Genomic DNA, 14,289 nt, shown 5'->3' with positions numbered 1-14,289 from the left:
ACTCTTTGTGAATCTCCCCCACAGTTTTGAATGGGTTTTGTTTCACAATCCTCTCCAGGGTGCGGTTATCCCTATTGCTTGTACACTTTTTTCTACCACATCTTGTCCTTCCCTTCTCCTCTCTATTAATGTGCTTGGACACAGAGCTCTGTGAACAGCCAGCCTCTTTAGCATTGACCTTTTGTGTCTTGCCCTCCTTGTGCAAGGTGTCAATGGTCGTCTTTTGGACAACTGTCAAGTCAGCAGTCTTCCCCATGATTGTGTAGCCTACAGAACTAGACTGAGAGACCATTTAAAGGCTTTTGCAGGTGTTTTGAGTTAATTAGCTGATTAGAGTGTGGCACCAGGTGTCTTCAATATTGAACCTTTTCACAATATTCTAATTTTCCGAGATACTGAATTTGGGACTTTCATTAGTTGTCAGTTATACTGTAATCATCAAAATTAAAATAAATAAACATTTGAAATACATCAGTCTGTGTGTAATGAATGAATCCAATATACAAGTTTCACTTTTTGAATGGAATTACTGAAATAAATCAACTTTGTCATGATATTCTAATTTTATGACCAGCACCTGTAGAGGTGAGGGGAAAGTATCCTAAACTAGAAGACCCTACGTTGCCTTCGTGCTTATTTTAATCTCTGGCCTGTCCATATGCCCCTCTCTTTACCCTAATTCGCCCCGAGCACAGACTCCTTTTTTTCTCCTACATTGTATGGAAAAAATGATCAGAAACTTCAAAAGACATTGTTAGACAGTTATCTTATCCAAAGATCTTGACTATACTGTACATTGTTCTTCTCTCTTGTTAAATGAATCTTAGCCTGAAGAGGTCTATTAATTTTTTACATTTAAGATGTTTCACTTAAAGATTTACCAATGTTGTTACTTGTCCTAGTGTGTATCTCCAGTTTCTGTATTACAGCTTGCCTGAAGAAGGGGCCCGAGTTGCCTCGAAAGCTTGCATATTGTAATCTTTTTAGTTAGCCTATAAAAGGTGTCATTTTGCTTGACTTCTCACTACATTCAAAATGGCTAACACGGTACAGCACCCTAGTACTCTAGTGACCCTAAATTAAATGAATCGGGTTTGACTAAATAGGTATGTGGGTATGTAAGGTTTTGTTGATGTATAGTTACTGCCTCTTAGTGGCACACTGGCGCAGTTTCCACTTTGGGTGTGTGTCAATTCTAAATATTCTAAATAAACAACCTTGAATATATTAAGTAGTCTCCCAACTACCTTCGCTATCGCTGGGACTTTTTGATCCTATAATAAAGTAACGATCAAGACAAACGGGCTGACGTTGCATTCAAAACTACGAAGGCAACTCCACATGTAGCAATCAAAGTGCAGCCAGTACACGTTTTCGATGCGGTCAAAGTACTAGATGCCAATATGCGCTGTTCAAATCGAGTCCCCAATACAACACTAAGTGACTATCGATTTACATGTAAGTCACTGAGGATAGAAAACAAGCAAGTTTTTCAATGCCGCACGTTAAAAAAATGAATCGAAAGTGAAACATACCGACGGCGCACTGTTAATGAAATAAGCAATGCGAAAAAAGCAGTGTCTCGATCTTGAGTTGATTCGTCTGTCACCGTAAATGTAAATAACGTATATGCAACTCAACAGTAGCAAAAACAGTCATTTATTGGATTAATTTGTAGCCATTACTACATTTGCTTTTGCTATTACGATATTAACATAATCTTTTAATTAACTGTTGATAACTTTAAAAATATAACCATGTTCTTAAGCTCTGAACACACACTTTGCATTTTTGGTGTAAAACAGTTACGGTTCGTTACTGTTCTCTGCTTTTTTCCTACAAAGCATGATCCTTAGCCACATTCTTAGTATATCTCCCGTTAACCAAACTATATTTTACAGGAACTCACCCTGGGAATGCGATCTCGTCGATACTGGCATTTTACGATGTCCTTGGCTCGAAATTCCCAACTTCACCGTTGACGTTTCCTCCTCCTTTTGGATCAGCCCGCCCGTTCTTGTCTTTCTCTGAGGCGAGTAAGTTGTTTTCTTTAGTTCCGGCGGATCCGTTTTAGTGACACACTCAGCGTCTGAAGCCAGGAATTGATCCTTTAAACTGTTCGCTAAAGATACACTAGACCTTTGATTAGAACTTTGTTTCATTATCACGTCACCTTTTTCTTCCGCGTTTGCGCGTCTGATGGGCGGTCGCGGATGCACGTCCATAAAATATTTTCCCTCAACCGATTTATCGCCTGCCATCACCGCGGACGAGGTTGCATAATCCGCGTGTTCTGGCAGAATGCACGGAGAAAGACACACCAATAGGGATAAGCTTGTACTGCTCTCGCGATTGCTTCGGTTTATCTATTTAGGAAACCCATCTCTTACCGCGTTTGCGGAATAATCGAAAAATACTGGGGTTATAACGTACAACAGACCCAGCAGCAGTTAGCTTCAAGTAGTTGTATCCCATTTCTGGGAAAAGTGGGATGGTCGTCCAATCACGTGGCTTCTTTCAGTATCTTAATATTCATTAACGATCTGTGGAGAAAGATGCGGAAGAGTTTTTAAAAATACATGATTATTTTGCTCGTTTTGGATCTAAATATATATTTTACCCCTTAAGAGATGCTAATTTATTTTAATGATGGATGACTACGTTGAGAGGTTTTCCTTAAAAGTAATTTTTTGTATGAAGACATTGTTTTTAGAAATACGAAGTGTTTGTTAATTAAATTAATTAATTTATTTAACGAATGAATATCCTGGGCCTGCATTTTCCAACCTGAATATTGGGCTGGTGTTTGATGTGGTTGTGAAGATCTGGAGTGTGTCATTGCAACATCAAGCACAAGGTAGAAAACCAGGCCATTGTCATTCACACCCACACTATTTCAAATAATCAAAGAATATTATTTACAAATCAAACTTTCAAAATAATACACCCTCCTTAGATTTTGGTTTTATATGGAATGGAACACACATTTCTATGTTTCTTAAAACAAAAAACATTTAAACAAAATTCAATTATAATGATACCATAACTTAAATAATAGTTGATATAATCACTTTCTAGTCATTGCTCCTGTTTTTGCTTTTCATTACATTTACCAAATACTTCTTAATACTGTTATTTTATTCTTCCATTTGATTATTGTTCTTGTAAAACAGTAAAACAATGAGAGCTGAGCAAGAAACATCACTGGACAAGTCAGCAACCGACTGCAGAGCATTGTAAAATAACCAATTTCAAACCCACCATTTTTCATCCTCCAACTGTTAGATATCTTACTCTGCTTTAACCTGGGAAGTGCATTTAGAAATGAATCCAGGAAGTACTTCTTGACTCAAACAGTTGTGGGAATCTGTAAGAAACTACCAAGACATGTAGCTGAAGAAGATACCTCCTCAAACTTTAAGAAGTATCTGGATAAGATAGGGGGACAGATCGCTGTTAGCTAAACCAACATGCCTAATAGACTTAATGGTCTCCTCTCATTTGCAATTTCTTTACATGTATACCTTTATCACTGGATTTACAATACAGTAAATGTTAAAATACCTTGTAATGAATCATGCCATGATTTTACACAGTCTGCAAACACACACACACATGAAAACAAGCGGCAATGGAAATTACGGACAGATTGTTCTTGGTGTGTTTTCATTGCCATCATTAAGGCATTGGCCCAGAATGTGTTCTCTTGGTTAGCATCCAGAATGCTTGTCTCACGTTTTCCAGAATGTGTGTAGATGAGTTAAAATTGGGACTTTTTGTTTGGTGTGGACACTGCTAATATCTGAAAAACAGCAAACAATGCATTCTACCTAAAGAATCTAATGGTAACCATTAAGCATTGTTGCTATAGTGTCAAAGTGGACCATTTATCATCAATGATGGAATCTTGAACTTTAAAGGGTTTTCCAGTACATGTCAAACAATCCGTCCATGAGCTGAAGCTCAACAGGATCATGCAGTACGACAGTGATCTGAAACACACAAGCAAGTTCACATCAGAATAATTAAAGAAGGAGAACATTAGATGTAATGTGCAGACCTAAACCTCACTGAGATGTGGTGGCAATGCTGCCATCATGCTGCTCGACTGCATCTGCAGAAACAGGCAATCTCTTTTTTAGAATCCTAAAAAATAAGTTTCTTCTATAAACCTGCAAGAACAGAGGTCTGAGGAAAACTACAATCACTCGGTAGGCAGTGGAAGCCATGGAGAAAAATTTGATCTAAATAAAAATTGTAGTCAGAATCCAGGACATAGAGGTAAAAATTAGATAGATAGATAGATAGATAGATAGATAGATAGATAGATAGATAGATAGATAGATAGATAGATAGATAGATAGATAGATAGATAGATAGATAGATAGATAGATAGATAGATAGTGTGATGGACGGCCAGTAGCTCATCCCGGCTGACACATCTAGGACACTAGACGGCGTCTTCCCTGCAGCATAGAGGTGCCCCGGATTCTCGCAGGGCATCATGGGAAATGGAGTTTGGCATCACAACCCTGCTGGGTACTGTGGGTGCCACCGTGTGACGCTGCAGGGAGATATGGGGATTTTTATTTTCCCTATAGCCCAGAAGTATTCCTAAGTCACGGGGACGGAAGAACAGAAGTACTCCCGGGCTGAAGAAAAATACAAGACTTCATCTGACCCGGAAGTGCTATTGAATCACATGGAGGGAAGGACAGGAGCACTTCCGGGTCAAGGACTATTTAAAGGAATTGTCAAGAAACAGCAGGGAGAGCCGGAGTTGGGAGGGAGTGTGACAGAGCTGCTGGGAGGAGAGGAGGAATATTATTGTGATTATTGATTATTGATTTGTTTATTGTGGTGCTTGTGGTGCTTTGGAGCACAATATTGAGAAAAGAAAAAATTAAAATATTTCCTGGCACTTTTACCTGGTGTTTTGGACGTTTGTCTGTGAGGTTTGAGGAGCGATAGCGCCCACTAGTATGATAATAGATAGATAGATAGATAGATTCATTTGCTACCATGGGGAAATATAGCTTATGTCATACTATGTATATATGATGGTGCCTCAGGGTGGAGAGGTATTGGATGTTGGTCAGGAATGCTAGTAGGAATTTCTCTGTACTCTGTGAATATTCCATACTATATGTAATACAGTGTGTATTATGGTTTTAAATGTGTGTTTTTCCACTTTTGACCTGAAATGAATGGCAGATAACATCTTAAGTGTTTCTTTACCCTTCCCTTTCAATTAATTCTGCCAAGGCACTTCCAGAAATATCATCCTATGTGTGACTTGTCTACTGACCTTGTAATACTAAAACAGACCATCTCAGAGATCCCCATCCTGAATCCTCTCACAGTATTAAACAAGGACAAAGCAATGGCAGCCAAGAGCCTTAATATCTTTTTAAGTTTAATGTTATTTTATTCATATGTTTTGTAATTTGCAATACAAATCTTGTGCAATGAAACATTATTGTAATATTTTCTACTAAATCTATAAATTACTTTTCGATAAGGATAATAATATCTGGCAAGGGAGGCAACCAGCAGCAGTCAACACTGTTCTTCTACACCATCTTCTGCTTCACTTCTTGTCAGAAAATGTGCTTAATAACTGGAGGCTAATGGAGAAAACAAAGCCACTTCTGTCCTTCACTGTGCCTTTTTGCTGTAGAAGCTTCTCCAAATAAAATACTGTACCTTGTATACCCTACTAGATATATTTTATTATACTAAATATCATTTGATATCAGTGTGCTGAATTAATCATCTAACTGGTTAATCTATGTATGAGTATTTATTGTTTCCTGCTTGTTTCTTTTTTTCCCTGACAGAAAAAGATAAAAAACAAAAGTCCATCAAGTCAACAAGCTACAATCCTTGGATTCTCAGGTCTCTTGATTGATCACCTTTCCTGTTGGTATGCATGCAAACAAAATAACAGAATCACTATTCAGAAATTACTGTAAATGCCAAATGCAGGTTAAATAGCCAAAAATACCAAAAGACAAGTGAATCTCACTAAATGGCTTGTGTAAAGGCACAATGTTGAAGGAAGCAAGCAAAGATGCCTGATTGTTCCTTTAGTCCCCTATCAGATGACTGCAGCCCAGTTATCACAACCATTCACTTGACAAAGATGAGTGTAGCCAGGGGAGGGGGAAACAAAACACGAAAGAATTCCTGCCCCTTCCTCACAGGATACGTCTCATACCTGGGAACCCATACACCCTAGCATGTAACTGCTGCCCTGCCATCCAGCAAGTGATACTATCGAATTTAATGCCAAACCAGCAGATTCACAACCAGCTTATAAGATGCTTTTAAACTGCTAACTTGTAAAGTTATTTGCAAGACCTGTGAGCAGGACTCCATCATTAACTCTTCTGAAGCTTAGTTATTTCTGTTACATGTTCACTCACCTAAAGGATTATTAGGAACACCATACTAATACGGTGTTTGACCCCCTTTCACCTTCAAAACTGCCTTAATTCTACGTGGCATTGATTCAATAAGGTGCTGAAAGCATTCTTTAGAAATGTTGGCCCATATTGATAGGATAGCATCTTGCAGTTGATGGAGATTTGTGGGATGCACATCCAGGGCACGAAGCTCCCGTTCCACCACATCCCAAAGATGTTCTATTGGGTTGAGATCTGGTGACTGTGGGGGCCATTTTAGTACAGTGAACTCATTGTCATGTTCAAGAAACCAATTTGAAATGATTCGGGCTTTGTGACATGGTGCATTATCCTGCTGGAAGTAGCCATCAGAGGATGGGTACATGGTGGTCATGAAGGGATGGACATGGTCAGAAACAATGCTCAGGTAGCCCGTGGCATTTAAACGATGCCCAATTGACATTAAGGGGCCTAAAGTGTGCCAAGAAAACATCCCCCACACCATTACACCACCACTACCAGCCTGCACAGTGGTAACAAGGCATGATGGATCCATGTTCTCATTCTGTTTACGCCAAATTCTGACTCTACCATTTGAATGTCTCAACAGAAATCAAGACTCATCAGACCAGGCAACATTTTTCCAGTCTTCAACTGTCCAATTTTGGTGAGCTTGTGCAAATTGTAGCCTCTTTTTCCTATTTGTAGTGGGGATGAGTGGTACCCGGTGGGGTCTTCTGCTGTTGTAGCCCCTCCGCCTCAAGGTTGTGCGTGTTGTGGCTTCACAAATGCTTTGCTGCATACCTCGGTTGTAACGAGTGGTTATTTCAGTCAAAGTTGCTCTTCTATCAGCTTGAATCAGTCGACCCATTCTCCTCTGACCTCTAGCATCAACAAGGCATTTTTGCCCACAGGACTGCCGCATACTGGATGTTTTTCCCTTCACACCATTCTTTGTAAACCCTAGAAATGGTTGTGCGTGAAAATCCCACTAAATGAGCAGATTGTGAAATACTTAGACCGGCCCGTCTGGCACCAACAACCATGCCACGATCAAAATTGCTTAAATCACCTTTCTTTCCCATTCTGACATTCAGTTTGGGGTTCAGGAGATTGTCTTGACCAGGACCACACCCCTAAATGCATTGAAGCAACTGCCATGTGATTGGTTGATTAGATAATTGCATTAATGAGAAATTGAACAGATGTTCCTAATAATCTTTTAGGTGAGTGTATGTTTGCATGTGTTGTTTGTTTTTGTATTTATTTTTAAGTGGATATTGTGATATATTAATATTCATTGATGTTGTTTGTTGCTATTGGTTATTTTGTGGTTTGCGTCTGCTGGATTGTTGCTGGCTTGTACCATGGCACAATGGATAGTACTGCTGTCTTATATGGTAGATCCAGCATCTTGAATTTGAATGCCGGACTCTGCTTCTTTTCATATAGTGTATGCATGTTCTTCTCATTTCTACATCATTCACCCTTCTGGTGCTCCAGTTTTGCTCCTAATACCCCCAAAGGCGTGTATGTTAGGTTAATTGGCAGTTCCAGATTTACCTGATTGTGAATGTCCCTGGCACCTTGATGATTGTGACGATGCAGGTTCACTGTATGCTCCCATCGTCCGTCCGGGAGCCCCGTCAGTAATATTACCGATGAGCTCGGCAGTGAGGCACAACAATGAAGCAAAGGGGAGGGTGCAAAAATGCCAAGTGCTTTTATTAAAACAACAATCAAAATCAATGTTCAAATAAATAGTGCAGTGATTCAAATGATTAAATAAATAATCCATAAAATAGGGGCAGAGTGGAGGTTAAAAATTCAATATATAGAAAAAAACAACGATCCTTTAAATTTTACAGGGGTTCTCAACGTCGGTCCTGGGGACCCCCTGTGGCTGCAGGATTTTGTTCCAACCAGATTCCTAATCAGTGAGAACACCTGGTAACACTGATCTCATTTAATTAGCTGTTTTTTTTCTTTTATTTGACATTCAGAAAAGCATAGCAGCATGATATTTACATTTATGAGACATTTATAAATATTTCTGCTTTTGCTCTAGATTTAAATGCTTAACTCTCTTTTGCTGATTTCATTATACTTTGCCCCTTCTCTGTGCAGTGTTTCCCCCTTCATTGTATCTTAATAATGACAACTTAAAACGAGCAGAGCAGACACCCAGGCAAACAACACTGAATAATCAAAGGCTGCAGCTACTTTAGAGTCAGACCCACCAATTAGTAAATAATGGATTAATTAAACAATTAGAACACCTAGAAAAGTAGAATGAAAATCAAGATGAAAATACTGTTAAAAAGAACAAAATACATTATTCCTATATACAGTAAGTGCTTGGTACATTTTAATATTTTTTTTAGCAAACTTGGTTTTCTAATTAATATATTGTTCCTTAAATACAGAATTTGGAAAATATCAGTTCACTTAATTAGCCCAGGAGTTCAATTAAAAACAGAAGCTGGTTGGAACAAAAACCTGCAGCAACAGAGGCGCCCCAGGACCAACGTTGAGAACTCCTGTTTTAAAACAACGAGGTTAAAATAACGCTGGAAGCAGTCCTTTAAAATAAAGCCAGGTGTCTTCTATTTACCTGGCGGATCTCCTGCTTCTCCCATCTGGGCCCTGTTTCCTTAAGAGGCATTAGCTCTCCGGAAATGTGTTCTTCTGAAATTGCGGCACATTAAGTAACGAAATAATAAATTAATATGATAGAAAATACGATATCCCTTCCATCGTGATTACGGCGGTATAAGAATCACATGAGAAAAATATACTTTTGCTTACATTTACTGACAGTTGACGCGGTTACAGATGGGAAGCATATGACAGACTTTTATCCAGGTGGGAGTCTGGATCTACGCAGTCTGCTATTTTTTCGTCACCACGCTGAGAGGGTTTTTGGACGAAGCTCTGACACAGCTTTGAAGGGTTTGGCTGTTGTCCAAGCCTTTTAATACTGTCTGCTTCGCTTGCTGGTCTTCTCTGTCTCCAAACAAGGGCAGGTAGGGACTGAACTCATCCTCCACAACATATAGAAATAGCATAATGCCTACATGTCGGTTCTCATTCTCCCAACAAGGAAAGAAGATTTTGTACTGACAGAGGACAGAAATACTGTTCTGTGTTTAGGCTGACTTTACAATCCTCCAGTTGTCTTTGGCTATCTAAACCAATGCTTGGTTGGCAATTCTAAATGCTGAGCCCCTGTGTGCCAAACGTAGCATGCACATGTGAATGAAGACTTTAAGAGTGTTGTTCAGGACAGTGACATAAAATATTAAAGAAAAATGTATTATAACAGGCCCTGCAACAGGAGAGTTGTCCTCTCAGCAGCTGAACTTCTCAACCACTCAACTTGTCTAGAGGCTTCCTGATCACTGGCGCTCCTCCAGACCGAGACTTGGCTTTTTACCCAACGGCCAGGACGCTCACGTTGGGGTTTCCACTTCCAAACCTCCCGACTCCCACTGCCTTCTCTACCTTACGCGGCCAGCTGTCCTTCTGCCGGTCACTCCCGTTCTTTCATAAAATGCTCAACCACTACCAACTGCCCTAGGTGTTGGCCAAACACCCCTGCTAGGGCTCACTGTCCAGCTGCCTGCCTGCGAGCCTTCGCTTGCTCACTCACACCGGCTCTCTCTCCTCCTCGCTGCTTCCTGCAACCCTCCAACCACCGGCTCTTTTCTTTCTTTCCTTTTTCCTCCCTCTAGCCACCTCACGCTTCTATTTATGACAGGGACGTGATTCACCTGTGGTAATCAGCGGCTCCCGGGACCAACTACTGATGCGGACGACTCCTCACCTGTGCACCTAAGTGAGACTTGCCCGCACCGCAAATCACACCAGGAACCACTTCACCCACATATCACCACGCCCCCTTGCTAAGCCCGAGTACTGTGATTATTTATTTTACAAGTGGCCCTTTGACATGAGCTGTGGACCCGCTATACCACAATGATGTCCTGCCTTTTTCCCAGCATTGCTTAGAGAGACTATATTTGTTACATTTACTTAAAGTGTAAATGTAAAAGTTCACTGACTGGGCATGTCTAATGCTTGCTTAAAACTGCCTTCCTTGTTATGCATTACTCTGAAAACCAACTCTGCAAGTAAAAGAAAATAAAGCAAAAAAATGGAAATGACTGTGATGACAGCATGAGCATAAGCTTTGTTCATGCTAGCTTCTACGTAGCCTCTGGTAACATTAAGTATAACTGAGTGAGAACTGCTGTTTTCAAAAACCTGAGGTCCAGTGTTACAAACCCCTCTTTAAAATGCCTTGCAGAATATTGCAAATCAGCAGAAGCAGGTTCTCAAAATTCTTTTCAACAAGCCATGCAGGGTTATAGATCAGTCCTGCACTGCTAAAAAGTCTCTCACGTGCAGCGGTGGTAGGCAGAGGTGTGTTAAGGTTCAGTGACAATCTGCACATTGCCCTGTTTAATTCTAATTTTAATTAGAACATAAGAAATTTGACTTACTAGAGGAGACCATTCAGTCCATCAAGCCCATTTGTTTAGCTAATAGCTAAGCTGTCCCAATTAATTGCACATTATGTGCGTGCCTAACCTCTTTCTCAATATAACATTAGAACATTAGAACACTCTAGACAAGAACAGGCCATTCAGCCCAACAAAGCTTGCCAGTCCTATCCACTTATTTCTTCCAAAAAAACATTGAGTTTTGAAAGTCCCTAAAGACTTACTGTCTACCACATTACTTGGTAGTTTATTCCAAGTGTCTATCGTTCTTTGTGTAAAGAAAAACTTCCTAATGTTTGTGCAAAATTTACCCATAACAAGTTTCTAACTGTGTCCCCGTGTTCTTGATGAACTCTTTTTAAAATAACAGTCTCATTCCACTATACTAATTCCCTTCATAATTTTAAACACTTCAATCATGTCACCTCTTAATCTTCTTTTGATTAAACTGTAAAGGCTCAGCTCTTTTAATCTTTCCTCATAATTCAACCCCTGTAGCCCTGGAATCAGCCTAGTCGCTCTTCTCTGGACCTTTTCTAGCGCTGCTATGTCATTTTTGTAGCCTGCAGACCAAAACTGCACACAGTACTCAAGATGAGGTCTCACCAGTGCATTATACAGGTTCAGCATAACCTCCTTGGACTTGTACTCCACACATCCTGCTATATAACCTAACATTCTGTTAGCCTTCTTAATGGCTTCTGAACTCTGTTTGGAAGTCAATAGCTTAGAGCAGGCACGTCAGAAACACAGCCTGCAACAGTAATCTGTGCGGCCCGCATGATAGATCCTAGTTAGCACTAAGCTTCTACAAAATGATTACTATCATTTGTGATTGAATCATTCTGCATCTTCGACGTTACTTATTGACTTTTCTTACTTCTGCATTCTGACAAAAGCACATTTTCCCACGGCATTACTGTACCGGAAACGTCATCTGCTAGTATAGTTGCAGCTGCGAAGTCGCAACTGAAGTGCTAGGCTGAGGTCTGCGGCCCAAGAGGACTGCCAACAATGGAGATTCACTCAATGAAGGGCTACAGCAAAAAGGCTGCTCCCTTCACCGAGGACACTTTTCAGAATGCTAGGTGGGTGGGGCTTTGCAGCGGCTCAGAGAGAGGAGAGAGACCGCGGTGAGAGAGTATTACAACAAAGTATTTTTATGTTTCTGACAGTTTCCTCATATGACACACGAATCCACAGAAATCTCATTACTACGAAGTACATTCAGCAGCAGATACTTTCATTGCAACGAAGTGACTGTGAAATACTTGAATGAATCATCCACAGAGCAGTTAGTTCTGTGGTCACAGCTCAGTTGTGGACATTTGTCCAACGATCCCCAAACATAAACATTGAAAAAAAATGTTCTTTCTTCAAACATTCCTCGTACTGTTTTTTTGCTGTTTTTGTTTTGTGTGGTTTTAAGTGATACATTTTCCTTATTGCTCGTCAACATTTGAAAAACATCCATTAGAATTTAACTCATTGTCACCCTTCAATAGAAAGGGCATACTTGTTATATGCAAAAAAGAAGAAAAATCTCAGGTTGCAAACGTATGCGAACTGCTGCATTTGAAGACACCGAAAAAGCCGTTTTTATGTGGTTGCAGTGATGCTTGTTCAAGAAACATTCCAATTAATGCAGCACTCTTTCAAGAAAATATGAGGTTTTTAAACTCTCTTGGGACCCAGACAAACAAAACTTGGCAATAGCGCTTCGGGACGCACTTCAGCATGTCGTTCCCGTTGGGTGGGGTGGATCCCAGATCCCAAAAGAGTTCAGAAACCTCACAATATGAAGAAGAAGAAAAGGATAATTTGGCTTCTGACTGATAACTGTGCTGACCACAACATGCTTCCACATTCAGATAATGTTCATGTTGAATTCCTCCCACCCAATTGCACGGCAGTGCTTCAGCCATTGGATTTGAGCATCATTCGCACCCTGAAAGTGTATTATCGCAAGGAAATGCTGAGAAAAATTCTTGTCAGCATAACTTGTAGATAGAAGATAAAACTAACGTGAAAGAAGCTATTGAAGCTGCTTGTTTCCAACATCCTATCTTTGTGATCCACCTTTTATGCAGTGACAGCAACCAAAACGAGATTACAGAGTAGACTGAACATAAGCAACACACTTCGCGTGTCACTGTCTTCCATCCTCCCCAGATGGGATCGTCTGGTTGCAGGAAAACAAGCTCAGGGCTCTCACTGATTCTGCATTATGGTAAGCTGTATAATTTCTATTACTATATTAAAGCTTAATAATAATAGAAATGTAATGTAAATTGTGTATAAAACTGCCCTACGAACCCTCCCATAGTCACCCCACAAACTCCAACCTCCAACAACCCACACATCCCTGGAAAAATTTGCTTCTAGTAAATAGGCCCTTGGTATCAAAAAGGTTGCGGACCACTGGGCTACACTACTGGCTGGGCTGCTGAGACTGGCCACTGGGCAGAACTGACCATCACGATTTTTAGTAGCTCGCATATTTTCACATTTTTTTTGCTCTAGTTTTATGTAATTTTGTGTTAGTATTGTAATGAACAGTTAGTGCAGACTTCAGCTGAAGATTCAGATTTTTGTGATTTTGAGTTTGTATAATTAGTGTAGGTCAGGGGGCTTTTTGCATATCGGCTTATTTTACAATATTAACTTTGAAGTAAACTTAGTAAAGTAAAATTAGATTTTTGGAGGATTTGTTTTCCAACATGTATTACTGAGCAATGAATTCAGTGAGCGTTTTCGCGATTTCAGTTCACACGAACAGAGTACTTCGTACTCTTACAGTTGAGAATGCACCTGAGAATATCCAATTGGAATTGACAGAACTGCATTCAGATTCTATTCTGATGGCACAATACAACGAAGTTGGTGTGCCAGGCTTGTATGCTTACCTGCCACCCTTGTATGTGCAGATCCATAAGTTGGCATCAAGAGTACTGTCTATGTTTGGAAGCACTTACCTTTGTGAGCAATTGTTTTCATTAATGAAAGCTACCAAAACCCCACATCGCTCAAGACTTCCTGTCGAGCACCTTTCATCCCTTATAAAAGTTGCAGCTGCACAAGATTTCAAGCCTGATATTTACGAACTGGTTACTAACAAGAGATGCCAAGTGTCGGGACAAAAGAAATAAATCTGACACTGTAAGACTCCTATATAAGCAATGAATATAATATAATGAATATAATATAATAATATAAGAACTTAGCTAAGAGGCTAAGACTATAATTGTACAATGTTGTACGGAGATTGTATGGAAATAAATTGCTTTTCTTTAAACTTTAAGTGTTACATTTTTTAAAGTTTTCAGTATTGGAAAGAAAGCTACAGTAACTTTGTTTAATAGTATAATAGTATTTGT

General features: G+C 39.8%; 1 protein-coding gene across 2 annotated transcripts in view; it reads right to left on the bottom strand.

Moving 5' to 3' along the window:
- Window positions 1-2,493, bottom strand: part of LOC120514493 (torsin-1A-interacting protein 2-like) — a 32,674-nt gene extending 30,181 nt beyond the window's left edge. For both annotated transcript variants that reach the window (XM_039734894.1, XM_039734895.1), the window contains exon 1: window positions 1,910-2,493. In XM_039734894.1, coding sequence (XP_039590828.1) covers window positions 1,910-2,261 — 352 coding nt within the window. In that variant the 5' untranslated portion in view covers window positions 2,262-2,493. The remainder of the gene's footprint in view (window positions 1-1,909) is intronic.
- Between the last annotated feature and the right edge of the window lie 11,796 nt (window positions 2,494-14,289).

The sequence above is a fragment of the Polypterus senegalus genome, chromosome 14 (genome assembly GCF_016835505.1).
Source record: "Polypterus senegalus isolate Bchr_013 chromosome 14, ASM1683550v1, whole genome shotgun sequence".
Taxonomy (NCBI): Eukaryota; Metazoa; Chordata; class Cladistia; order Polypteriformes; family Polypteridae; genus Polypterus; species Polypterus senegalus.
This window is presented reverse-complemented; position numbering and strand designations above follow the sequence as displayed.